Source organism: Passer domesticus, chromosome 5 (genome assembly GCF_036417665.1).
Source record: "Passer domesticus isolate bPasDom1 chromosome 5, bPasDom1.hap1, whole genome shotgun sequence".
Classification (NCBI taxonomy): domain Eukaryota; kingdom Metazoa; phylum Chordata; class Aves; order Passeriformes; family Passeridae; genus Passer; species Passer domesticus.
Genome location: NC_087478.1, coordinates 1,626,457 through 1,654,382, shown reverse-complemented (window position 1 = coordinate 1,654,382; position 27,926 = coordinate 1,626,457). Strand labels below are relative to the sequence as shown.

Sequence of the window (27,926 nt, the reverse complement as noted above, 5' to 3'; positions counted from 1 at the left end):
TTTCTCTCAAGGTGTTTCTGTGCCCCCGCCACCGCAACACCTGAGTGACATCGGGAAATGCAGAGAACAGAGAAATTTCTGTAGCTTGAGGGGGGAATCCAAGACATTTGCATTCATTACAAGTTCCCTTTACCATAAAGAAATGCTCAGGCATGTGAATAATTTCAGAAGAGACCCATTCTCTTGCAAGAGTCGAGAGCTTTTGATGGGAACAAAGGGACCCTCTCATCTCAAACCTGCACAGATCTGAACAGATCAAGGCCAGACAATGCTTGCATGTCCCCAGCAAGGGGCCTTAGAGGAATAATCAGGTCTCTTGGACAAGGAACATCATCAGAAGGGAGGAAAAAAGTGCAGGTTGAGTGTACAACATGTGTTTGCACTTGAACTGAAGCTGAAGCTTGCAGGTGTCTCTTGTTTCATCATGGAGTATCCAAAACCAGCACTAAGCCCCAGTCACATCCTACAGCTCACCAGCAGCCTGAGCTGGATCTGTCCTGATGCCAGTGCTCCTGGTGTGGATGGGATGAATAAACACCTGGGAGAATCCAAGAGGGAGGAGAAAGAAACCCAATCAAGACCATCACACTCATGCTGCTGAAGATCCCGGGGTTGTGATGAGGAGTGACAGCCCCCAAGTTTCTTCTGGACAGCACTGGTGACTCCAGCCAGAGGGGTGTTGCTAGCAGGAGCATCACATCCAAAAAAAAAAAAGACACTAGGGAAAATTTTCCCTTTTTTAGCTCTTGTTTTTTTCTTTCCTTTACAGCACTTTTAACTATTAATGAGGATTTTCTGTATTAATTTGGACCGCAGCTGCATGGAACTGAAACTGGACTAATAACCTGGACTATTATTAGGTTGTTAAAACTTTAATTAGACCAGCTATTTTTGCTGGGAACAAGATGTTGGAAGGAAATGGAATGAACAATTTGGTGCACCGGAACGGCAGCGAAGAGCTCAGAGCCCCAATGTGGTGAAGGACAATGGACAGAGGGAGCAAAGAGGAGCAAGGCCAAGGAGTTCAGGCCCAAGGAGAACTTTTTCAGGAACTTACCATGAAGTAGTAGAGCTGAGAGGACCTGGCCATGAACTCTGGCTTGCACTCGGCCACGCAGATTTCCACGAATCCGGCGTGCTGGCTGGGCTTGGCTTCCCCCATCTCACACACAATCCTGAGGGGAAAATACCAACAAGGAGCAGAGTTTGAGAGGTGGTTTGGTGCTGCTGGTAAGATGGAGTTGCAGCTAAGAGCCCACAGTGCTGGGGGATGGACTGAAAATTAATCCACCCTCTTCTGTCCCATCCAGAATCCAATTTGTGGTTTAAATTATTCTTTAGAAAGTGGTGGCTTCTGGCTGGGACAAGTGCTGAGGTGATGTAAATCCATTTAAATACACAGAGAAATGTTGGGCTGAGGTCTGGCTCCATCCCTCTCAGCTCCAGCCTGGCATGGTGGAGGCAGCTCTAAGGTTTAATGATCACTCCTGCATTTAGCAAGAGGCTTTTCAGGATTGCTGCCTTCCAAACTGGAATTGAACACTTTGGGGTGACTGGTGAAAACCAGGATAATTTCAGCGCATTTTCCATGAGGATCACCTAAATATGCAATCCAAACACAGTAATAACTGGATTATTAAATAAATGGATTATCCCGAGCTGTACGTGAGGAATGGCCTCTTCCATCCCTCAATTCCCAGGTCGGAATGGATTCCTTGGAAGGCCCTGCAGGAAGGAATGTCATTGGGTGTGCTGTGGCCTTTGCTCTGCCACACACCCCACTTACTGCTCTGCTGGGATGTACCCTTCCACCAGGGGCTTGCACTCCACGCCGGCCACTTTGACGTGGGACGCGATATCCTGGAATTCCAGCCCCAGGTTCTCCCCACGGATGGTCACTCTGGTCCCTCCCTCACGAGGGCCTGTCACGGGGTTGATCTGGGGAAACAAGCCAAGAGAAAGGAGAATGATCAAAACAGGCACCAGAATCCTCTCCAGTGAAAGAATAGACAACTTCTGGGGATCACTAGGGACACTTATAATTATAAATGCTGAACAAACCTACTTCAGATACTCAGAGAATGCAAAATTCTGCTCCAGACCTCATTTACTCTCTTTTAACTACTTACAAAACATCCAGAGGTGAGTAGAAGATTTTTTTGTAGGGATTTGTGGAGCTGCAGCTGAGCTCTGCACTTTGTAGATGTGAGCCATGGAAAGGCAGCAGAGGGACACGGTGGAGAGAAATGGGAGAAAGGACTAGACAAGGACATAAAGGGTTGAACCAGTCAGCTGAAATCCTAAATTCCCAGCCCAAAGCACATGGAGGTAACGGTGATGCATCAGAAATTCAGCTGAAAATGTCCACCTGGGAAAAAACCAGCCAAGCCACAGCAGGAACAGGGTGTTGGGTTAGGAGTGGAGGAGGTGGATGGTGACTGAGACAGCAGCAGCAGCTGCTCTGTGCCAACACCTCTTCCTGAAAGAGCTCCAGTTTCCCTCCTGGGAGAGCTGGGGCCATTGGAAGGATGGGCAGGGAGCATGGACAGATTATTTCTGGAGCCTCTGAGTCTCAGCACCAGAGGAGCAACCATCCCAACCAAGCTGGGGGCTGCTGGAATGATGTTTACATCCCAGTCTGGCCCTGCACTAGACTCTCACATAGTCTTGCTCCATCCCCCTTGTCCAGAGCCAGGTGGGAATCAGCACTGGAACTGTCTCCTGAGCATTGGAACAACACCAGAGTCACGGGGCTGGCCCTCAGTTATCTCCATTCTGCCCTTCCAATTCCTCACCATGCCCACTTTGCCATGCCACTGCCCGCTTGAGAAAGGTTCAAACACTTCCCTTGCAGGGTGTTCCCTGCTGCCTGCTCAGGATGCCACGGCTGCCATCTGCCAGGCCTGGCACAGCTCTCCCTGCAGTGAGCAAAGGGGAATTCCCTGTCTCAGGTCCATTCCCACCTGCCCCTGGCTCTGCCAGGTGGGAATCTGGGGCTGGCAGCCATGCCCTGCTGCTCCCAGCACCCAGCCTGGCACCAGGGTTGGTGTAATTCCCACCCAATAGGTGATTTTTAGAGGTCCAACCTTTAATGAAAGGAGGGAGAGCCAGGCACCTCTAGGGAATATTTAATTTTAGGATATTAACTTTAGGATATTAATTCTAGGTGTTGTGAACTGAGTCCTCAATGAGTGTGACATCTCTGACTCTGCAGGGAACCAGGAGGTATTTGTGGTGGTTTGCCAGGAAAGAAAAAAGAAAGGGAAAGAACAAAGGGGAAAGGGGAAAGGGGAAAGGGAAACGGAAAGGGAAAGGGAAATGGAAAGGGAAAGCTGTCTAAAGCACAAGATTTCAAAAAATTCTTGCTGTGACTCAAAAAGCATCAACAGGAAACTTCCTAGAGCAAAGCCAGCACAGCACCATGGAATCCTTCCCTGGGCAATATTTAATTTGTGAAGGCCAGCTTCAAAACCCACTTATTTCCTTAAAAAAACACTTATTTCCTTAAATCAGGAGGGCCTGGGATTCTCCCAGGGTCACATGGAAGACTTTTTAACCCTATTTCACAGCTCTGCCTAGCTCAACCTAGAGGAAGGTGTTGCCAGGTTGTTTTCACAGCAGGAGAGGAGGAGCCTGTTCTATCACAGGTGAAAAACGTGGCACGAGACCTGTCAGTTTTGGAGAGGAAAATCCAGGCAGCAAAACAAAAGCTGCCAGGAAGCCTCAGCTTCCTCTGGAAGACCCAGAGCTGCATCCCAATTTCCAGTCTCTGCTCATATCAACTGCTGCTTGTCACTCCTAGAGGAGGTTTTTGTGGCTCAGTGAGTCTCTAAGTCCCTTAATTTCCCTGAGTGGCTCTGTAAATGCCAGAGCTGGTACAGAAATGGGGAGATCAGTGCTGCAGGGGGTGTGAGTGCCCCTACAAGTGTGAGTACACGTGTTCTTCCCTGCAGAGATCCAGCCCTGGCTCCTCTCCAGGCTCTGGATGCTCCCACCCCACAGCTCCAGACCTACCATTAGCTGCAATATATATCCAGTCACTTGAGATTACTTCCATGCTAATGGCTCAGAAAAAGGCCTTCCAAGAGCTACTTAGGATTGCAGCAGGCAGCTGGAATATTTCATGAGTGAGTGTTGCAATGATCTGTTTGAGCTCAGAGAGTTGTTGGAGGAAATGCCAGCAGAATTCAAAGCACTCTGGAGCTGCAGGGTGGAGAATGAGGGGTTTGCTCTTCAAAATGAGGCTGGAGATGAAGGATTAGGGTTCAAGTATGGCAGGGAAATGTGGGTGAACCTTCAGAACTTCTGCACACCCAGGTCCTTCTGTTTTGGATTTCTGCTTTAGTGGATCATCCATCAGCTGCCTCATACCAAATTATATCATTGTTTCACAAGGTCTGAGAATCTGAAAATATTTTTAAAATATTTCCCTCAGCTCCAAGTGATTTTCAAGATCTCAAAGCTGAATTTTCAGTTGAATTTAGCTGTCCTTTCTGGCTGTCTGGGTTTGATTTCACAGCTTCAGGTGGTTCAGGTGGGGTCTCAGATAAATCCAACTAAAGTAGAGACCTTCACCTTGGAAACACCAGAAAGAGTCATAAACATCAGAATAAACTGAACTCCAACAGTTCAATGCAGAGAGAGCCTTGAAAGCTGGTGAATGACAGGGAAATGGATCAAAACACAGAGAAAGGGGTTATTTTCAGTATCATCTGGGAAAAACAGATTCAACCCAGCCTTTGCTCTCCCCAAATGTTCAAGCATAGATATTGGTTTAGGGCTCTTCCATAACACCCACACATTTTGAATCTGAATCAAATACAACTTTAAAAAGCCTTTTCTGCTTTCTAGGAAAATAACCCACCTAACTATTCCTATTAAAGCACCACTGTGGAGGCTGGATTTTCCTCTTTTGCATTTCCCCATGTTTTCCCTGTTTCATTTCCCTCCTGACTTTCCCCATTTGTAGATCAGGCCCTGGCCACATTGAAAGGGTGCTCATGTTGAGTAAGGCCTGGTGACTGAGAGGTGCTCAAGGCAGGAGGCAGCTGGAAGGGATGGAGCCCTCATTTTAAGGCTCAGATCTATCTTGCTGCCCGTCCTGTGACCCTGAAAACGTGCCTGGCATTGTGGCAAAGGCATCCTAAGACAGCAGAAAAAAATCCCTTTAGATTTTAGGCCCGACTTGCCTCCCCTGCCTTCTCTCCTTCCTTCTGCTCCTTGTCTTTACGGTCTTCCTATTCTCTCATTTCCTTTTTGAACCTTTCCTCCAGCTTTTCCTTTGGCCCAGTCAACATGATCAATAGGGAACTCTAACAAACTAAAAATGGAGCCCTATGTCTCTCTCTACAAGGCCTTTTAAGGATAAACTGTCCAATTAAGAAATGACACCTGAATTATTTTCACTTTTAACCCAATAACCAACCACCCCTGCCCGCAATGTGGATTTTTTATCCAATTACACAAAACCACCCAAACCCCTGGAGAAGAAGGTGGAGAAGAAGGTGAAGAAGAAGGACCAACCACCACCCTAAAACTTCTATCTCACTTTATAGATATTACTATATTCTAAACCCTTAAACTCCAAGTTTTCCACCTTCCACACTACTATTCAAACTGCACACCCACAATCCCAGTTCTGTCATTCCATTTTGGAAGCTTCTCCACGGCCTCAGGCCAATGCAGAGTTCTCTTGGGGGTCACAGCCTGGCAGCACAGAAAGTCTGGAATTCTCAGCAGCCAGGGTTCCAACACCCAAGGTCACCCCTGTGTTGTAGACACATAAAAATTTTGTTCCTGCCTTTGAAGCCACTGTGTCCTCACATCCCCAGAGTGCCTGAGGCTTTTCCTGACCCAGCAGAACTTAGCCCTGACCTTCCCATCACCAACCCAATCCCAAACCGGGAAAACAAACCAAGGAAAGGGAATCCCCCAGCTTCTCGCAGATCCATGACTTACATCCGTGATCTTGGGGTTGGTGCACTTGCCCTTGGTGCTGGAGAGCTCCAGCCACTGGCTGTCCTGGGCTGGGCAGTGCTGCTTCAGCGTGCACTGGTTCTGTCCCTGGCACCAGCCACACTCGAAGTCGGGGTCGGCTTTCAGGCAGAGTCCACAGCTGTCCCTCATGGCCCCGCACTTGTACAGGTGAACTGCAGGGACAGCAAAAACACAGGGCCTCAGAGATGCAGGCAGCACAGAGCAGCTTGGGATGGCAGTGGGAGAAAGACGGGAAAGTGCTCCGGGCTGTTTGTGCCAGAGGTAGGACACCAGCTCTCCAGCGGAGCAAGTAATGTAGAGAAAAACATGGAAATCCTTCATAAAGTTAATTTGTTCATTCATTCTTCATCAAAGGTGTTTTTGGAAGCTGAGAACACAAGGGATAAGGTATGGGAGAGGAAGAGGTATGGGAGCAGAAGGCAAGGTGAGGGACGACATTTAGGAGGTTGGAGGAAATGGTGCCTGGGCAGTGATTTGGCCTCAATTCCTTCCTTTCTCACAGACTGAATGTCATAAAGTATCACCAACAACCCGCCTCAGCCTCGGCACTTCATCCTAAAAGAATTTTCTAGACCTGGCCAACCCACAGCTTAAACTCGGGTGTGAAACTCCCCAGAATTTTGTGTTAAGGTGATGCCACTCAGGTTTCCCACCTGACAGAAATCCCAAAAGACAACAGTAAATACACAGTGGATCATTATGAGGCTGATTCCAGGGATTCACAACCAGCTTCTACCCTTTCTTCTGCTCCAGAAATTCAGTCTGCTTCCCACTTTGAAGCAGAGTTGATTCCACTCTAATACAGACAGCAGTGATTAATGCTTAACTCCATTTTGGGCTGTTAAGTGATTAGAAGCACTCTGAGCTTTTTCTAATAAAACCTAAAAATATTGAAGTCCTCCTACGAAAAGAGATCATGTTATTTATCCTTATTTTACAGATGTAGAAACTGAGGCCTGGCTTGCACAGGGAACTGCTAGCAGAATTTTCCTCCTGGAAGATGAAGGTGACAGAATCAAGGCTCTCAGACTTTTTTCTTTCCTTCATTTGTGGACATGTTGGGAGATTTTCCCACTGTGCTTCTGTTTCGCTGTGTCTGTGGGTGACTAAAGTGATTTTTATCTTTATACACAATCCCAGACCTCAAAGGCTTTGGAAATATTTATGCTGAAAGGCTCTGTCTCTTGATACTTTCCCCCTCAAAGTCAGTAAGTATTGAAAAACTCAGAAACTCTTTACTTCTCCAGGCTGGGTGCAAGAAGAGTACCCAAATATACCCCAAAAAGTCTGCAAAACACCTGTCAAACACAGTGTTTTACATACCTCATGTGATACATCTCTTTCCTTAGTTTTCTGTGGGATTTCCTCAAATTTGCTGAATTGCTCTGCTTGAGATGCTACCAGTGGGGATCTCTGTAGATAATTTAGCAGGTTTGGGTCAGTTTGCCATTTCAACCTCCCAGCCCAGCCCATGGTGATGCTGGATGTGAAAGCAGTGACATCTTGGTCACCTCTGTGTGGCATTGCTTCCATGTGGTGTCTCTATGGACACATGCCTAAACTCTTCTCCTGACCAAAAACATCATGATAATATTCAAATTACTCATCTGGGAGAGCCACCAGCCAGTGCTGCTTCCCAGATTTTTTCCTAGTCATTATTTGCAACATTTTGGCTTGGAATAACCAAAAAAAGGCCTGTGCTGGAGATGATTCTTGAGTCATCCCCTGGTCTGTTTTATGTTACCGGCACAAACAGTCCTAAAATATGATAATCATGATGATGAGATTTAATTTGCTCCCACATCACCTAGGATAGCTCAATGCAGCCCAAGAAAAATATTTACATTTTTGGTGTGGATCACCTTGTGTCAGTGGTGCTCATGTTATGGTAACACAAAAATAAATAGGACTGGGGCAAGCGTCCAAATTCTGACCTCCAAGCCCACACTGTTGAAGGTTCCCCCAGTCCATGGCACTGTTTGGGCCCATGGAAATCAGCAGTGTCCTGGAAACACCTTGGCACAGCTTGGAGAGAAGGAGACAACTTCAGAGCAGAGGCAGGGTGGCACTTTCAGCACGGGCTGTGCCTGAGTGCCAGGGCTGGGCAGGAATCTCCAGCCTCTTGTGTTTGCTGAGTGGATTTAACCCTCAAAAGCCACAGTTTTGGGGTTTTGTTGCCAGAACTCTGCCATTCAGAGAGGGAGAAGAGCAGATGGGGCTGGGCCATGGGGAGGTGCCTTCTGTGTTGCTCTCCAGGTTGAACGTGGTGTTGGTGGGAATGTCACCCACCACCCTTCAGCATGAGGGTGGGTGTGTGTCCTAAACTGCCAAATAAGGTGTATTCTATTGCCATCTGTCAGAGCTGGGGCAGTTCTCTCTGTCCATGGGGCAGTTTTCTTTACCTCTCCCACAGCCAATCCTCCCTCCAGGAGATCTCTGCTCTCCATGGCCACTGAGTGTCCCTGCATGGCTGATCCAATTCCAGCATCCCATGGGGAGATGCTCCGCCCAGGGGAGGAGCCAGGCATTCCTACCTGAATACAATCTGAGATTCTGGGACACCAGCACAGCCTTTCCACTGGATTTCCAGAGGAACAACTGCCTCTTCCACTGGATCTTCAGAGGAAAACTCCACCCTTGTCCAGGATCCCTACTCCAACAGAACCACACCTGCTACTCCAGGAGGGCTGCAGCCACAATTCCAATTGGATTTCTACCAACACCCTGACCAACAGGGTGTCAGGTTGTGTTCTGACTCTGTCAGTGTTGTTTTTATTTACTGCATCGTTTATTTTATTTTTATTTTCTTCCCTAATAAAGAACTGTTATTCCTATTCCCATATCTTTGCCTGAGAGCCCCTCTTAATTTCAAATTTATAACAATTCGGAGGGAGGGGGTTTACAGTTTCCATTTCAGGGGAAGCTCCTGCCTTCCTTAGCAGACACCTGTCTTTCCAAACCAAGACAGTGTGGAACTGTGTGACAGCACCATGGGAGAACCTGGTGGGGACAGATTGAGTGGGAGAAGGTGTGGGAAGTGTCCATGACAAGGTAAAGAGAGGGAGGGAGACATTTCTGAGAGGTGATGATGTGGGAAGAAGAGAATCTGCAGGTGTGAGCTGCAAATGCAGAGCAGCCAAGGGGAGGGGTTGCCTGGGGGGAAGGTTCCAGGGTGGAAAGACAAGAAGGAAGAAGAAGATGTAGACAAACCATCCATCTCCAGAAACACCCAGCCAGCCTCAGGGCTGTGGCTGGATGTGCAGCCCCCTCTGCGAGGGGCACATCAAACCTGTGCCATCAGTGGTGGTTAAACACAGGTGGTTTTCAGATCCTTTTTATCATCATCATAATTTTATTTTGCTCAGAATTCTCCCACTGGAGAGTTGCAGCCTTCCTGCTCCTCTTCTGCCTTCCCCTGCTCATTACTAAATTGCCTCTGAGCAGAGAGCCCGCTCTCCTGGCATGTTAACTTGAAGAGCATCACTGCAGGAGAAATAAAGAGGGGGAGAAAAAAACCTGGAGAGGGAGGGGCGTGAAAAGCAGACACGAGGCTGTGGGGAGAAGCGGGAGGCAGAGACGATGAAGGGAGAGGGAGAGCAACACAAGTGGGAGGGAGAGTCGCGTTTCTCAGGTGGAATGAGAGAATTGGAGGGCTGGGGGGAGGCACACAAAGCACTCAGAAATTGGTAATTTGCAGAGTGCAGAGAACAAGTGTGCAGCAGCCAGCACGGGGAGACGGTGGCGGCTTTGTTAAGTGTAGGGAGCGAGGGCCCGTTGCTAAGGTTACCGCTTCCAAGGACAAGTTGAAATAACTCTTTACCTTTGTTCTGTGCTGGGTTGTCAATGTTGAAATTCCCGTTCCACACGACTGTCAGCTCCACTGGCAGGCTGTTAATCTCCATCCCTTCGTACGAGTACTAGAAGTGGGAGAGGAAAAACAAAACAAACAAAAAAAAACCCCAAAGCCAGACTTAGAGAGTGCCTGGAGGTGGGGAGGGGATGGGGTGAGGCAAGAGGTGGTGCTGAGCATGGAGAGCAAGAGAAATGGAGCTGTCACTTCCCTACCTCATCAGCAGCACCTGCCAGAATGCCATGGGATGCTCCTAAAGCTGTGGAGCTCCAACCACGCCCATCACAAAAACCCATTTATCCATTAGATGAACATTCATAGAATCCCAGAATGGGGATGGAAGGGACCTTAAAGATCATCCAGTGCCACTCCTGCCATAGGCAGGGACACCTTCCACTGTCCCAGATTGCTCCAAGCCCTGTCCAACCTGGCCTTGGACACTTCTAGGGATCCAGGGCCAGCCACAGCTGCTCTGGACAACCAGAATCTCACAGCCAAGAATTCCTTCCTAATATCTGATCTGAACCTTTCTTCAACTTAGAGCACTCCCTCTTGTCCTATCAGTCAGAAAAATATTCCTTGATGTAAATGTGATGGGCCTGTGATGAGCCTTAACTTTGAAATCCATTTTTTGGGTGTTGACCACAACTTTGAAAAGTAGTTTACCAAGTTGGGTGCAACTTTGAGGTGTAAATTCCACAATTTAGGTCTTCCATCCAGCTGTGCCTCTGCTGGCTATTTAATAAGTGCTGAGAGTGTAGGTGAGGTGATTTACACTAGGGATGTCTTGAAGAACTCTTGGAAGCTGAGTAAAGTCTCAAAATCAGGGAAACCCCCCAAAAAAGGAGAAAATGGAGCCACTGTGTAATTATAGACCTGTCAGCGTAACTTGGCTTCCCAGAAAGAAAGTACATCAAATTATTAAACAATCAATTTATAAGCACCTGCGAGATGATAAGGTGATAAAAATCAGCCAGCACAGATTTGTCAAGAACAAATTGTGTCAACCCAATCTAATTTCCTTTTTGACAGGCTTAATGACTTTGTGGATAAAGGGGAGGCAGCAGATGTGATTTATACTGATTTCAGGAGAGTGTTTGCTACTATCCTACAGCAGATCCCCATAAACAAACCAGGGAAATATGACCTAAGAAAGGCCACCATAAGGTTTATGCAAAAACCATTAAACAAAAGAAAAAAAATCAATCAGATAATTCCATGTCAAGCTGGGAGGATGTTTCAAAAGGAATACTGTCCTGAGTCTGGCATTACTCAGTATTTTCACTACTGACTTGGATGATTTCATGACACTGTTCTGGAGGGGGTGTAAGAACCTCCAACAGCAGGGTTAAGAATTCAAAACAAACTTGACAAATTGTAGAAATGAGCCAAAATCAACCAAATGAAATTCAACGCTGGAAAACGGGGACTATTTTTTCATTAGGAGGAACTGATGCAAACAGCTCTGAAATTGGAGTGGCTGGGCAGTGCTGCAGGAGAGGGTCTGGGGACTGCTGGAGACCATGAACAGACTGTAAATCAACAATGCCATATTGCTGCCAAAGCCCAAACAATTCTCCTTTGGGGATGGAGCAGATAGAGTTTGTTACATGTGTAAAGCCCAGGAGGCAATCACTTTTCCCTACTTAGATCCAGAAAAGCCTCAGCTGGAGCAAGAAGTATCCAGTTTCCAGCAAATGTGTCTTAAAAAGCTGCAAAAAACTTCTGAGAGAGTTGGACAGATTTAAACAAACTCTTGTCAGGGGCAGTCAAGGCACACAGAGGTGACCCCGAGGAAGGAAATGGAAGCTGCTCTCTGGAGGCCTTCTCCACATGGTGCTGAGGGCTTTTTTCCACCTAGATTTTGATTTATCTCAAGCCAGTTCACACAGGGTTCACCCCACTGCCCACCTCCATCAGCAGCTTCCACCCAACTCCCCACCAAAAGTCCAAAGCCTCATGGTGGGAGAGGAGGTGGTTGGTGTAAGGACAAAAGGGAGCAAGACAGAAGGGGAGAAATATTTAGCGTCTGCTACTATTGCTGAGCACAGTGCACAATGGGATTTACCCTCCTAAGAGCAGGGATCTCCCACTGCACTGGGATCTGCAGCAGGACAAAGTCCCACTTTGAAAGGAAAATATTTTCCCCACTACAAGGTTAGGTATAACTCAGCAAGCTGGTTTGGCTGGGCCAAAAAAGTCACTAAAGAGTCCCTGATCCCTTAAACTCCTGTTGTGGTTATCCACAGAGATGCCAAAGCTCTGAGCTTTGCAGGTAGGTTTTCCTGGATCCATTAATTGCTGTATAATTGGGGAGTAAATGGTAACTGGTGATTTCTGTCCATTACAGCAGAGTGGGAGCTGCTTGCACAGTAATTCCTCTTTGCACAGACTAAACACAATTAGACATTAATCTGCAAAACGTTGTGATTATGATCCAGTTGTAGGGAATTGATGTGTATTTGTGGTTTCCATGGAGGTAAAGAGCAGCCCAGGTGAGCCAGGTCCATTGCAGTAGACCAGCCAGTCTCATTCAGGATTTGCATTTTTGTGACACTTTTGGGCGTCACTGCCAGCAAGATCCAAGATGATGCAGAGCTGTCTGGAAGGGTTGTCTGTCACACCACTGGCTGTTCCCATCTCTGAAGAGCTGGGAGCAAGGATGGGGGACAGGAATTGGAAGGGGAGTGCATGAAGAGTGGTGAACAATTAAACTTTTACCACTCAGGAGCATCTGCTTTGCACAGCACTTTGAAAATGCTGGTTGGGAATGGAGAATGGGATATATACAGAATAATTGGTCATCCTGAAGTCAGAAGATGAATCTTAGAAAGGGCCTCAGCAGAACCTCGTGTGTGTTTTGGGATTGAGCTGGAAGCAGAGCCCAGGCAGGGCTGCCAAGGGACAGGCAGCTGGAATCTCCTGGAGCCTTTCTTCCCATGGAAGATCCCAGCAACAGCAGCAGGAGCTCAGCTGGGATTTTACATCTTATTTGTCTGCAACACCGGGGACAACCACATATTAGACTTTTTAACCCAGCAGGCTCTATCCAGACCTGGAAAGGGATGTGAGGGGATAAATCCCACGGAAGAGCTCCGAGGATGAAGCCAGCTGGGATGAGGATGCTCACACTGCCCCTGCCCGACCCCATCCAACGCTGCGTGGGCTGCACGGCAGCGAAACAGAGCAATTTGCAAAGGCACCACCAGGAAATGCTCCGTCCTCCTCAGACCACAGGAGCTGCTCACTCATTGTGACCCCTCTTCAAAGCCCACTGAACTCAACAGGAGTCTTTGAAAAGGACTTGCTCAGCCGTGACAATAAGATGGAAATGCGTTTCAGGGGAGGAAAAAAGGGCTGGAGCGTCAATCTCCAGGAGAGCAGAGCTTCCCGGACACTCCTGAGAAGTGCTCATACCATCAGGGCTTGTCTCTCCACCTTTCCTGGCACAACTGCCACCAACACAGCCAAAGCATCCCCGAAGATGCAAATCTGACCCCTAAGTCTGACCAGTCTGGATTCTAATCACAATAATCTCATCGAATCAGAAAATTATGGGCAATTTGGGGACCTGACTGAGAAGGAAAGGCTGTGCTGCCTGGAACACAGATTGGCTCTCTTCAGGAAATGCCAAAAAGCTGCTAGAAAGAGCTATTTTACTTTACAGGAGCAATGTTTGGAACTCACAAGTATCCTTATTTTTGCCTTTTAAATTCTCCAGTAGCATCAGCTACTCCTACAGTTTGTGCAAATCCACACCCATGCCTGACCACTTGCAGCATCCTGCCCTTTGGTAATTTGGCTTCAGCACACTCAGGATGATAAATCCAGAGTGGTTTCATGGTATTTTCCCTTTGTACCTCAAACATGTCCAATAATGGGGAAACTTCTGCAAAATTTTAGCAGAATTTTAGTGTTGGTCTGTTTTCTCTGACACCACTTTTGTGATTAGAGCTCAAATCCAGGGATTGATTTCTGTACCTGGCTCTGCCATCAACTTTTTTCATGATCCTGTGGAAACCATTTAATCTTTCCTTGCATCAATTTTCCAGCCATAAAAAGGCAGAAAACTTCTTGCTCACTGTCATTCTGTTTCCTTGCATCCTTTACTTCCCAGAGCTGGGACTGAATTTTATATCTGGGTATCACACAGGCCAACAGAGTCCACGTGATTATTGGGGTTTCTCTTTCATTTAAATGTAGATAAATAATAATTACAGAAGTGGATGCACGAGGGTGACATTCCCAGTGGGTTGTTTGAAACTAGATGATCTTGAAGATCCCTTCCAACCCAAAATTCCCTGATTCTACAACTCACAGCCCTGTGCTCATCTCTTGGCCACCCACAACTGTGTTTTCCCATGATTTCTGTGAATAGCTCCTCATTTTTTTTTCTCAGCTCTGCTTTTTATTGGCTTTCTTTTTTTTTTTTTTTATCACTCCCTTCACAGTGAGCCACACCACGGAGTCAAATGCCACCGAGATCTCTTGCTGAAGTGCAATGATGTGACAAATAGAACTGACTTGCTCTCCTGTCCCTGAGCCACACAGCACTTTCAGCTGCACCACCCCAGGTCTCACAGCACGCAGAGCTGTGAAGGATTCAGGACAAAATCATCAGCAGGGATTTTGCTGGTGGGAACCATGCTGTGCCAAGGCCAGGGGTGGGCAGGAACCGAGCAAGGATGTGGGATCAGCCACTGGAGCAGGGAATGGCACTGATCATGGCATGCTCAGGTGGGTCAGCCCTCCCCACCTCCCTCTTCCTCATGCCGAAGGCTGATCATTTTGGGCTGATTGCAAGTGCTGGGGCTCCCATTGCTTCCCACTGGGAAGATTGCACTCTGCCCTGATACATCCAGCAATTTCAGCCCTTCCTGCTGACATCTTTACTTCCTTATTTCTGTGTCTCCTTAGCTCCCCTGCTTTTCATCCCCTCCCATCCCTCCACATCCGGGCTGTTGGCAGAGCTATCACAAGTGCAATAAGGAGTGGCAGGAAGGGTCCCTCTGAGTGATAATTGTGTGCCTTGGGTGGTGTGACAGAGGACAAAGCCCAGAGCTGAGAGTCTCAAACCACTTGACAAGAACAATAATTGTCCCGAATGGTGCTGCCTGCAGAGACTTATTGCTGTTATCAAATGAAATATCTCTGGGAAAGACAGGGAGAGAGGCAGATCTGGCTCCTGACTGGGCTGAGCACCCAGGGATCATCACTGCTGGATGGGGCGTTACTGACAGACAGACTGCTCACACCTGGGTGTCCTGAGAGCATCTTTAACTGAAGTTGGAGCCATTTGGAAAAGGTGCTTAAGCTGGCTCTGATCCCTGGTGTAAATCCTGAGGGATCAGGGAATGCAGAGCAAAAGTTAAGGCTCTTTCCCTGATTCTATCCTGTGTGAAAGCAGGGAAAATCCTGAGTTTTGCAGAAGTTTTTCCGCAAGAGGGAAATTTGAGCTCCTGGGTGCCTCGTGTGAGATGGGAGGGGGCAGGAAAACAAGGCAGGACTGACTGCTCAGTCCAGCCTGCAGCACCAACAGGAGGATCTGCTGGCAGGACAGCATCCCTTCAGGGACACACCACCACGGCACATCCTCCCACCCTCCCCTGGACCTTCTCCAAGCCTGCAATGCAGGTGCTACTTTCAGTGCCTCCTCCAGCAACTGTGCTGAGTGAAAAAGCTCTGTCAGAGGGGGTTGGTTCGATTTGCAAACAGGCTCAGACAGCTCTTTCCAAAGCCAGGTGACCCCCGGAGCAGAGGCTCATTGTGTTGCATCAGCTCCTGCCTGAATGCTAATTCTGGCAGGGAAGGAAATAATCATGATGGAGACAGATCTCCAGCACTCCTTCCCTATTGTCTGTGTCCTCTGCCACCTGCTCCACCAGCCAGAGCTTCTCTGCTGCCTTTTTGTATCTCTCTGAATGCTGCTTTCCTTTGTCTGTCTCTCCCTTCCACATCTCTTTCTCTCAGTGTCTGGCAAATTCCAAGCAACAATGAAATAACATTTCTCAAGGGGAAAAGAAAAAAAAAAAAAAAAAAAAAGAAGAAATAAGAAAGACCTCAAATCAGAGTGTCAAAGCTCCTTCAAAAGGAAGGGGAAGAAAAGGGGTGGGAAGGAAAGACAAGAGAAGGAAAGGGGAGGAAAGGAAAGACAAGGGAAGCAAAAAGAAGGAAAAAGGAGGAAAGTGAGGGAGAGGAAAAGGGGAGGGCAGAGGGAGAGAAGAGGCAGAAACAGGACAGAAAAGAGTTGATTTTATTCCCAGTTGAGCCTCTCTCCCTGGAGAAGAAAGAGATCCACCTGGGCCACCACCAAACACAGGACAAGCATCCTGCAGACAGCACTCAGCACTGAGGTCATGGAGTGCCTTGGCACCAGCCTGAGGCTCAGCCCTGCCACCCTCTGCAGCTCTGGCAGAGCCTGGAGTGTTCTGGCTTAGGAAAACAGGCACTAAAGTCAAAATGGTGCAGTCACAGCACTCAGGCATCCTATGAGCAAATCCATCTGGGGACTCATCAAACCCCACTTCTCCAGTCCCAGGCACTGGCAATTTCTTGGAGCATGCAGGTAGTGTGGGAATAATCACCATTACCTGTCAAAACCAGTCTTTTATTGGGTTCTGCAAAGTGGGATGCTGAGGCTGGCTGAAGTTACTTTCCTGCTCAGCCCAACTATGTTTAAATAATCCTTAAATGAGATAATTCGTTGGAATGCCTACATGTGCCAGAGAATTTGTGACTCTAAAGGGTCATTAAAGGTTTGTCTTGCCTGCTAAGACTCTTTGGACAGATATAATCTCTGCCCAGGACCATGCAATTCCCCCTTAGCTTCCACCATTTAAAAATAATACTTTAAAGAAAATGTGCACACCTCCTTAACTTCCCAGTCTGTCCATTTCTAACCTGAAACCTGAATGCTCACAGGTCATTAACCAGTAATGAAAATCAGGGAGAGATGGGAGGGAGGGAGACAAGGAACAAATAAAAGAGCATCGGCTGGGAAGTCGCTTGTTTGCAACAGATGTAAAATGTGTGAACTGCCTGCAGTCTTCAGCTCTGCTTAATGCAGCAGAATATGTTGTGACAAGCACTGCCCAGCAGTGGAGTGGCAGAGCTGCAGTGAAATGGCTAAAGCCTGTAATTAGCTCTTTGACTAATAAATCATCTCACAGCAGCAGCAATGGAAATGACTCAATGCATATCCTGGAGACATGGATCTGTGGAGAAACCTCTGGAGAAGCAGAGGGCTCCATTGCACATGGGCTCAGCTCCTGGCTGCTGGCAGGTGACTGGGTTTGTCCCCAAAAGTGACATTGCTGTGGTGACAGCACTGCCGTGAGTCACGCAGGTTCCTTGCAAGGAGAGTCACAGGTCCTGCACTTCAGGAGGGGAAGTGGAGGTGGGCAGAGACAGAGAGGCTCCTCAAAGGGCATGTGAGGGCTGGAGGAAGGTTTTACTCAGCCTAATCCCATCCATCCTTGGTTGGGATTTGATGCAACCCGGTCCAGTGAAAAGTGTCCCTGCCCACGCAGGGGGTTGGAACTGGATGATCTTCAAGGTTCATTTTAACACAACCCTTCTGGGATTCTGTGTTCTCACCTTTTTCCTGACCCTTTACATGCTGGCATGTGTCAGACTGTTTATATGGGATTTCATCATCAAACTCCCCCAAAATAACCTTCACTCTCACGTTGACATCAACACCTGTCCCACTGGAAGCCCTTTTTGTGGGAATATGAGCAGGTTAAGCTGATATTACTGCCTGTGGGTCACAGCTGAGGTGCTCCAGCCCAGCCTGAGGATGGGATCCACCACTGAGTGGTGGCACCAGCCAGCCCGAGGAGAAAAAAGGGCAGTTCCAAGCTACCAGCCAACCTTTTCCCGCCTGTGTTTGGAACTACAGAATCATGAAAGCTGGAAAAGGCCTCCAAGATCATCAAATCCAACCTTTGACTGAACACCCCTGTGCCCACTAGACCACATGGTGAAGTCTACACCTTGTTTGAACTCTTCCAGGGATGATGACTCCACCACTGCCTTCATCCTATTCCAATGATTAACCATTCTTCCAGTGAAGAAATGTTTCTTAATATCCAATCTGAATCTCCCCTGGCACAATTTGAGGCCGTTTCCTCTGGGAGAAAAGCCAGACCCCAACCTCACCACAACCTCCAGGTGCTTCTAGAGAGCAATAAAGTCTCCCTTGAGCCTTCTTTCTCCAGAGTAAACAACTCCAGCACCCTCAATCAGGCAAGAAAGGCTGTGACAGGACCCCAGATCCCCTGGGGACAGTGCTGTGGGCACGTGTGTCCCTCTGCAGCTCACCGAGGTGTTCTGGCACTGCACGCTGGAGCTGTTGAACCTCAAGGCTGGCACCCTCTGCTCGCTGCCCTGGATGTTCAGGATGCACTCGTAGCCACGCTGGCCCGACTGGGGCTGGGGCAGGTTCTTGGCCTTCAGAGTGATGGGTTTGATCACCTCCACGGGCACCAGGATCTTCTCGGCCTGCAGCAGCTGGGGGCAGTCCTGGGGAGAGAGCAGACAACTCACCAAGTCAGCACACGGGTTTCCCAGCCTCAGGAAAAGTCCTGTGCTGTCGGAACCCAGGACATCCCTCTGGGTGCCCTGGATGGCTCAAAATCCTGGCAGGGGCTCGGAGACCCTGGCAGGAAGTCAAAGACATCTGTGATTTTCATCTTAACCCATGGACCAAATTGCCAACTTTATATGAAGAATTACAAGTCACAAAAAATTAAGTAGCATAACAGTAGTTGTCACAGGGTGAAATGTGGAATTTTGAAGAATTTTACTGTGGGGGTCTAGGGAACAAGATGGAGGAATTTGGGCGTTGTCCTGCCCTTCTTCCTTCTTCTTCCTAGCCTCCATCTTCTGGGTGATGTTAGTGTATTTGGATTGGTTTAGAGTAGAGGTACACAGTCTAACATAGATGATAGGTATTGGAAAATAACTGTAAATAATGTACACATAGTTTTTAGTATAAAGAGATAGCACCACCTCAGGGCAGTGCAGTGTGCCTCGGACTGACCTGCTGAACAGACCTCAGCAGGCCAGACAGAAAATGTTTGAGATAAGCAATAATAAACAACTTTGAGAACACAAGCCTTAGACTTCTGACTCCTTCTTCGACAGCTGGGTTGGGGAAAAGAGATTTTTAACACATCTCGGGGTCATCTGGACCAGAGGAGATCCCAAGACTGTGGTGCTTCTCAGCCTTCTCAGTTTGCCTGTTTACAAAGCTTTAGCAGCTCCCTGGGCCTTGGTTTATTACTGAGTTATTCAAGAAGCATTCCTGGGAAGGCTCAGATAAACAGGTGAGGAAGGATTGCTTTCACCATCCTTTCCTATCTCCTTGGCTTATTTCAGCCTCCAGGACCCAGGGAAGCCACCTCTGGTGCTTTTTCATACCTGCTCTGTTTATTCAGGTAATGGAAAAGCAATCATGTTCCCTCCACAGACTTAACCCAGTCACAATGCCATGATGAAAATGAATAAAGCAAAAATCTGAGCAGAATTCCTGAGTTCCCAACAGCCAACACACCACAGTACAAAAGGCACAGCTCCAGCAAGACCTGTTGGAACCTATGGAGTCAGGGTTGTTAAAAAGAGAATTTATTTTGGCTCAGCAGAGGAGAAAATATTCATTACAGAGATCTAGACCCAGCTGCCAAGAAATAACTATCACAAAAAGCATGGAGACTCCTTGGAAAAGCTTTCCACTAGCTCACAAGAGGAGAAATGCCAAGTGGGTGCTGCTAACGTGATGCCTCTTGATGGATCCCTCACACGGGTGAACTCTGGGCACCCAAAACTGCCTAACAGGTGGCTGCATTTAAAGTTTCATTAATTAGCACAGCTTAATTAGTTAGAGTGGCCATGCTCTGCTTCTTCATAGCACAGTCAGACAGCTGCAAGGTGTCCCTTTCATGGATTCTGGGGCCATATCAGCTCTTTAGGAAATTACTACAGCCTTTGCCTGTCCTGCCCAAAGATAAAGCAAAGTCCAGTTGGTTGCAGCAGAGACAGAGAAGTGGTGAGGTGAGGTAGGTGAGGGCAAGAGTAAAATTACTGATTTGGGCCAGAAAAGTAGGGAAAGGGACTGAAGGGTTCAAAAGTGGAATTTATGGCTCTCTGAGAGCCTGGGATGTTGTTAGAGCAGATGGTGGGAGCATCTTACTGAAGCAAGTAACAAGAGGGAGATAAGAGATAAAGAAATGGATCAGATGTGTAACATCTGTAGTTTCACCAACCAGAGACAGAATTACAAGAGCCAGCACTCATCACATGGAGGATGTGAGCTCATCCCTGGCCAGGGGCAGGCAGAAAATGCAGTAACCACCCAACACATCCCTGCAGTGAAGTGCAGAACCTTCCCCAGTCCCAAAGAGGATCTGAGGGTCTGTGCTAAGGGGCAGCCAGACTGAGGAGCCTGAGAGATGACTTTTCATCTGCACTCACAGGGTGATCACTTAAAGGGCTGCACTTACAGCCCTTTGCTGCTCATGGTGGAAGTAACTGAGAGCCACTGATGGGCTCCAACTGGCCTTGCCCATCCAAGCACAGCCACTGGAGCTGGGTGGAGCTGAACCACCTCGGATCCAGTGGCTCTTTGCCTGAGATAATCTGGCACAAGTCCTGGCTTGATGTGTGCTGCCAAGGCTTGACAGGCCATCCCATAAACCTGGCTGGAAGGAGGAAGGGTTGGAGGTGGAGAACCCATGGGGTACTGCAATGCAGGGATGAGCTTTACCACTGCCACCCTCTGCACTCTTGGGTTGGAGGATTGAGGAGCTGCTCCCTGTTCCAGCCCTCCCTGTCCTTGCTACTGCTCTGTTCTGTGATGGAACCTCTCCAGGGAGATCCTAATGCTGAAACACAATGGGTAAAGTATCACTGAAACATTTTTCTTGATAAAAGAGCAAGGCTTAACCATCTGGAAAGTCTTCCCAAGCTTGGGTTCAATGGTTCTACCACACCATGGCACACCAGCATTAAGGCTCCCTGCAGCTACTCAGCACAAAAATGTGAGGCGTAATCTATAATCCTGGCTGATTAAGACCAATAAAAACCCCAGAGGGTAAAAGAAGGAAGTGATCCAGGCTATATTAAGGAGTTTTCAGTACTGATCACACCAGCAGATGCAAACACCATTTGGACTTTGTCTTCAACACTCCTGACCCTTCCCCACCACCTGCACGACAAGTCCTGGAGCCCCTGCCTCAGCTCCCTCTCTTTCTCCTGGCACAAGGAAAGACATTGGCAGCAGCCTCTCCTTGTTTGTTTGTTTTTTTTTTTTAAACTCCCCAGCTCCAGGAGCAGAGAGAGGGATGCTCTGGCAGAGGGAATGAGTGGGGCAGGAGGGTGGGGAAGCCCTATCTGCCTCTGAGCAGGCGTTTCCCAGGAGCGGGCATTTCACTTGATGTGTGTCACAGAGAAAAGCCTCAGATGGGGGCTGTGGGATGGAGGCTGGAGATAGTCCACTCTGCTACCTGCAGGCCAATCCCAGCTCTTCAGCCTGGTCTTTCTTGTGTGGCTTTATCCTGTCCCCCTCCACCACTGGTGCTGTAACCTTTCCGATAACACTTGTTTCAAGTTCATTAACAAGCCGTGATTGAGGCAGCCCCAAAACAGGGTTCGTTTGCATATAAAAAGCTTTGCAGTGCTGTGAGGAAGTTCATTATAGATAATTGAAGAGGCAAGCGCCATAAAGAGGAAATCCTCCCAATGTGGCTTTATCTGATTGACCTAATGTTCTTTCTAATTGAAACGGGGAGGGGAAAAGGCAATTTCATTGGGTGATGTACTGCATAAAACCTCAGAGCTTGGACCAGGCTCTGGGTTCAGATTCAAACACAGAACTCATTTTGCAGCCTGTGTCAAGCTTTGGGTGGTTTGTATTTTTAAGGGGAAAACAGGCCAGGTTTGTATTTTTGAGGGTAAAACATCAAGCTGACCAGAGCAGACCCAAGCAGAAGGCTTTGTAAAAAAGAGTTGTTTTGGACATTTTGCAGTGGAGACACTTTCTCTTCACCCTTCTTCTTTTCTAGGACATCACCTAGGTTGCAAAAATACAGTTTTCATAGGTTGCAGGGAAATAAAATCATAGACTGCCAACAGCTGCACCAAGGATGGGCACAATCTCATCCATTTTTGCCTTTGATATATAATAAATTAAATCTTTTGCCTGACTCTAAGGGGAGCTGGCAATCCAGAGAATCGCTGTTGATTCATTTTGTGTGTGTAGCTCCATTCCAGTTCTTGAATGCTTTCAAATGAGTCAGTCCATTTAAAATAATATCCTCCACCCTTGCCAATTACTGGTATCAGCAGCGATGCACACCTCACATCACCAAAATTTTGCCAATTACCGAGTCAGAGAGCTTTTGCAGTGAAACCACTGCACGAAATGAGCTGTACTCATTGGGTCGATGGTAGTTTAATTTTCTATATTTATAACTCCTCACAGAGCGCCTGCAAATGTGTTTTGTTGTAGCTTGCAGGAATAATAAAGTCTCAGAAATATGAGGACCTTTTCTCTCACATGTGTGTTATGGCCTTCATCAGAGCTGAGCCCGAGCTGGTCTCCAGTGAGAGCCATTGTGAGGATGCTGCTAAAGAGGATGAGGAGGCCTCTCTGAGGCTGTGTGGTCTTAGCCCTGAACTAATTACTTTGGTTTCTTTATGGTGCTTCATGCGTCCAAAGTTATGATTTCATAGAGGTTTCACTGTGTTTTTTCCCAGTATAAGCTGGAGACTGACAAAATACCCTGAGTTCCTCTCCTAGGAAAAGGCATGTTGGGATGTCTCACAGCATTGTGATACTGCATAGGTTTTTCTCCCAACTTATTTTCACAGTTTCACTCTTTGTTAGTGTTTTTGGCCAGCATTATGATCCAAAGGATCATCAAAGTGTCTTCCAGTTCCCAGTAGAAAAGGAGCTTTATCTGCCTTGGGTGACAGGCATTCCACATGACAACAGGGAACACATCCATGGAGGTTTAACACAATGAACGCCCCAGCTACCAACAGCCCCCACCTTTTACTGGTTCATTCATCCCCACTTGTGCATCTCCTGTCGGCCAGAGCATGCAGGGGAGGGAACCTTTCCAGCTTTTCCTTCATACTCCTCCCTCACGATCCCTGGCAGCACTGGCTGGATCTCCACTTTCTTTGTCAGGAAACGAAAGCTCACCTCATGCTGAGGGCCCTGGGGGCACCACGGCCCAGATAAACTCAACCCTTGGCAATGGCTTTTCACCCTTCCTTTCCCAGAAGAGTACGAGTCACTTCCATTCAGGAACAGACCATTAATTCCTTCATTGTTCCTTCATTACTTCATTCCAGCACTAATTCCATCACTACTCAAAGCATCCAGTTCCTCTTTTCTTCTGCCACTAAAATCCATTTCTTTATCCTCAACTTTACGGGGCTTTTTTAAAGATTTTCCTTTCAATATCCCTCACCCAGCAACCATCTTTGCGCCTTATCTAAGGCATCTTGCCTGAAAAATAAATGACCACACAGTGAATCTAAGCGGTGACCAAGATTGACTCACTCAGGCCCTTTGGGACCCCATAAGAAATGAAACTCAGAATGTTATTTACTCAGTTATTACGTAAATAAATACATCTTTTGTTCATCTGCTCTGCGGAGCTGCAATGTTCTGTTTTCTCTGTGCTCCCTCTGGCTTTGTCACCCGCCCACTCTGCTGTAATCAAGTCAAGAGGGTAAGAGTTGAGAGGCAGGGATTGGGTTTTTTATAAAGATATCTAGACCACAGCATCTGGATGCTCTGTAAATTAAACTAGATTAAAAAAAAAAATCCATCAAAACAAAAGCAGACCAAGGAAAGAGAAAGAAAAAGAAGGCAAGCAATGAGAAAAAGGAGAGGGAAAACAGGCAAAAGAGAGGCAAAAAACCCCTAACCTTTCATTGACTTTGCAGAAACCAGATTTCACCTGGATAAAACGCAGGGAAAATGCAAGTTTATAAATGAGAGGCAGCAAGTTTACAAATGAGAGGCAGCAGGGAGTGCCTGGAATTTGTTTCCTGACATTTCCTGAAGTTGTCTCCCACACCTCTGCACGGTCACACCGGGTCACCACCCTGTACTGCTGCAAACCCAGGGCTCCAGGGCTGCCACACTGGTTCCTTTTAAACTCCTGCACAGCTTCCCAGATCCTGGATAGTCTGGAGAAGAAAGCAGCAAGGAGCTCTCCATCCCCAGTGCAGGAGGAGAAGGGGTGAGTTACAGTCCACGCTGTGTTTACATTATTATGCCACTAATTCTTAGCGTCATAAAAATTATATTTAAAATTTACACAAACAGTGCTGGGGAACGTTATTATGTTATAAAGTGGAATCAGGTCAATGCCTTGTAGGCAGGAATCCAAGCTCCATAAATTTCTGGATATACTTCTCCCAAATTTACATCGGCACCAGCAGCAATCAAACCAGCTCCGAAAAAAGCTCACCCGGTCAAAGAATTTTTTAATGCACCATATATTTTATCTGCACTTCCTAAGTTTACAGTGTTGTTAGTTTGATTGATGGTGTGCTTATTTATTGGCACAGCAAAAGTAATAATACATGAGGAAAATGCTCCGAACTTTAAAGGCAGCTGATGAGGAGAAAGCAACAGGATTTATGGGAAGTGTAAACATCTGCAGAGACAACAAAGGAATAATTGAGTCCCTGCATCTCTGTCACTTCTGGTGGCTCCTTTCTAGTTAAGAGTCTTCCATGCACTCAGGAGCAAATTCCAGCTCTCTTTTGTCAGGCATTGCCAGGGGTTCTGGTGACTGGAAAAAGGGGGTTGGCCTGGAGGCTGGTGGCCAGGCCAGGGAAAGATTTGGACCTGGTTTAGCTCTGTGTGCTCTGTCAGCTGCACATGTCAGTGGTGGCTTGCACAGATCAGATACCACAGCTGGAAGGAGACCAGCAGGTCATAAAATGGGCTGGGCTGGAAGATTAAAGATATTAAAGACATTAAAGATATTAAAGATGAGTTCAGACCCAACCCCTGTCTGTTCTCACTCCAAAATGAGATCTGCCCTTGAACCCACTCAGAAACATTCCTACAAAGACAGGTCCATGCCTGGAGCACTTTGGGTCACAACCTCCCATCTCCACTGCTTGTTTGGCACAGCCCAGGGGTCTTTTTGCTGTCACACACCACCAGCTCTGCAGGATAACTCAGGCAGTGAACTGGTTTGGTTGCACCTAAATGGGGAATCTCCACCTCCAAACTGTGGAACTCACAAGTGATGAAAATTGTTTGGTTTTGAGAAGATCACTCAACTTTATTGATCCTCAGAATCACAGGATAGTTTGGGTGGGAAGGGACCTTAAAGATCAGCCAGTCCCACACCCTGCCATGGGCAGGGACACCTCCCACTGTCCCAGGTGGCTTCAACCTGGCCTTGAACACTCCCATCCAATTTTGGACATCCAAAATTTCACTGGGAAACCTCTTGCAGATCCTCCTCACTGATGGACAAGAGATCATCAGCTCAGCTGCTCTGGGTCCCTGGCCTCGGTGCTGTGGAGGCTGGGGAGTGATGAGTGATGCTGATCACCAGAGAGTGGCTGCTCAAAAGCAGGATCTAAATGAAGATAAGCAACCTCCCCTGCCATGGCTCACTGCCCACTCCTGGTGATTGGGAGCAAAGTGATTCCCCCAAGGCCACGCAGGCAGTGCTGGGAAATGACCCAGGTCTGTTGAAAGCTTGATCCTAACCCAGGACTGTTCTGCCTCTGAAGTCAGTCCACACATCACTGCTGATGAACATTAATGATTTTACCCTCCTTTAATTCTTTATTAATAGAGTCTTTCTTAGCTGGTCCATTATTTCACGAGGATCAAGGTCAGGCTGCCATAATTATCCAAGCGCCACATTTATCCTTTTTAAATAGAGACACAACATTAGCTTTCTTTCAGCCCTTTGCTGCTTTGACACACTCTCAGAAGGAGAAGTAATGATCCAGAGAGCAGAAGCCTTCTGGTCACTGGATTGGGGGAGTGGACCAGTGACAAAAATAGTAGATGGTTTTGTCATGGGGTCCATCTGCTCACTGGAAAGAGGCTGCTGGGGACACGTGGGCAGCTTCAGTCCTAATGCTTCCTGAGCTTGGAAATCATAAATAATATGAATATGTGCATTGAGGAAGGTGGTGTGTGTGTAAGAGATGAGAAAACCATGTATTTACTTGGGCAATCTGTCTTTTGTTAAAGGAAAGCACTGGTTAAGTGAGAGAGTTCTTCCAAACAATTCACACAGGAAAACTGGATTGTGCAAAGCTGTGGAAGGCACGGAGCAGAGCACAAGCAGCTCATAAAACAGTAATTAATTCCTTCTCTAATTATGCCTATATAAATCTGCACCCTTTCCAGCCAGCCTTCTGTCCTTCTGTAAGGAGTTCTACCAGAAGTTCACAAGAACTTCCATGTATGTTCCTGCCCAGGCAGAGGGGCTGGAATTATATTATATTTAAGGTCCCTTCCAACCAAAATCACTCTGATTCTATGACAATGACATTGACCTGTCACTCCTCAACAAGTTCATTATTAACCAGTGCCAAGAAATGGATTTGGCACACATAAGGGACATTATCCAACTAAGAATTCCTCAGAAGTGGGAGGCATTCCCATGACAACACTCTCCCATGGGGATTTCTGGGGTCTAACGAGAGTTGAGCCCAAGCTGTAATGCTTTCTTCCTTAGAGGACTGAAAGCTTATTTCTCCTCTAAAGCCTGTGCATTTTTGCAGTCAGTAGAAAGCTGAGAACTCCAGATTCTCTGGAACTTTGAGAGCTCCAGACTTTGGCCCAACGAGGCCCAGAATGGTCAGAGAGTTTGACAGTGGATGGAGGAGACAGAGGAACAGATGGGCTGGAGGTTGCACAGAGGTCACTTCCTTTAGAAACCAGGACAGAAGCCCAGGGGATCATCATAGCTTGGCTTCCACAGTGGGAAGGTCAGGACCATGATATCACAGCTCTTATCATCCTCTCCCTCCCCGAGATCCACGGCAGCATGAGATAACAGCCAAGACAAAGCCAATGGATTCATGCTCAGAGAGCAGGCAGGGAAGGAGGGTTTGGGCTCCTGGAAATGCCCCAAGAGAGGCAGGACACACATTCCAGCCTCACCTCTTATCTGCAGCCTCAACATCCTGAGAATGTTTCTCCTTGGCTAGCCCCCAAAGCAGTGAATGCAGCTGATGCTACAATGGAGAAAAGCAAATTCTTCCAAGCCAAGACATCACCCTGGACTGTCTGAATGGGGAATTGTCCTTCCTCCCTCAGACTGCAGGGTGCCACAAGGATCCCTGCAGTCCTGACAGATATCCAGAGAGCCAGAAAACCCTGTAGCCACTTGAGGCATTATAAAAGCACTGCACTGAGCTAGGCTTTCAAAACAACATAAGCTCTTTCCGATGTTTTTTCAAGGATGCTGTGTTGGCGGGGACAGATGAACATTACCCCGCTGCATTCTGAGATCACTCTGTCCTGTGGGATAGATAATCCTGCACTGACAAAGATGAGCAGCCCAACTGTTATGAAAAACAGCAGGGACACAGTATTGAGTGTCAGATGTTTCTTGTATCTCTCATTCCAACCCTGAGCTGCTCCTCGAAATCACACGAGCAGGTCCTTGATTAGTCACTCACAAGGTGAGGATGAGCTCTAAGAAAACAAGATGTGCATTAAGGTAGGATGTGCTGCTCTCACAAAAGCCCTTTTCATTTCTCAGATCCTGTGGCAGTTTGGTTGGAGATCTCGATGAGAGGAGGAAGGATGGAGCTGTTGTGCACCAGGACAGATTTCCTGAAGATCCACCACCATAATGATCAGGAATAGATTCGATATTAGATAGATGAAATATATATTAAGAAGAAATTATTCATTCTGTGGGTGGGGAGGCCCTGGCACAGGTTGCCCAGAGAACTGTGGCTGCTCCTGGATCCCTGGAAGTGTCCAAGGCCAGGGTGCATAGGGCTTGGAGCAACCTGGAACAGTGGGAGATGTCCCTGCCCATGGCAGGGAGTTGGAATGAGATGA

General features: G+C 47.4%; 1 protein-coding gene across 3 annotated transcripts in view; it reads right to left on the bottom strand.

Moving 5' to 3' along the window:
• PLXNA4 (plexin A4) overlaps window positions 1–27,926 on the bottom strand; it is a 451,266-nt gene that overhangs the window by 72,643 nt on the left and 350,697 nt on the right. For all 3 annotated transcript variants that reach the window (XM_064421667.1, XM_064421666.1, XM_064421669.1), the window contains exons 10-14: window positions 18,170–18,370; window positions 9,818–9,914; window positions 5,959–6,149; window positions 1,787–1,938; window positions 1,058–1,175 (exon numbers count right to left, since the gene is read on the bottom strand). In XM_064421667.1, the coding sequence (XP_064277737.1) occupies window positions 1,058–1,175; window positions 1,787–1,938; window positions 5,959–6,149; window positions 9,818–9,914; window positions 18,170–18,370 (759 nt within the window). The remainder of the gene's footprint in view (window positions 1–1,057; window positions 1,176–1,786; window positions 1,939–5,958; window positions 6,150–9,817; window positions 9,915–18,169; window positions 18,371–27,926) is intronic.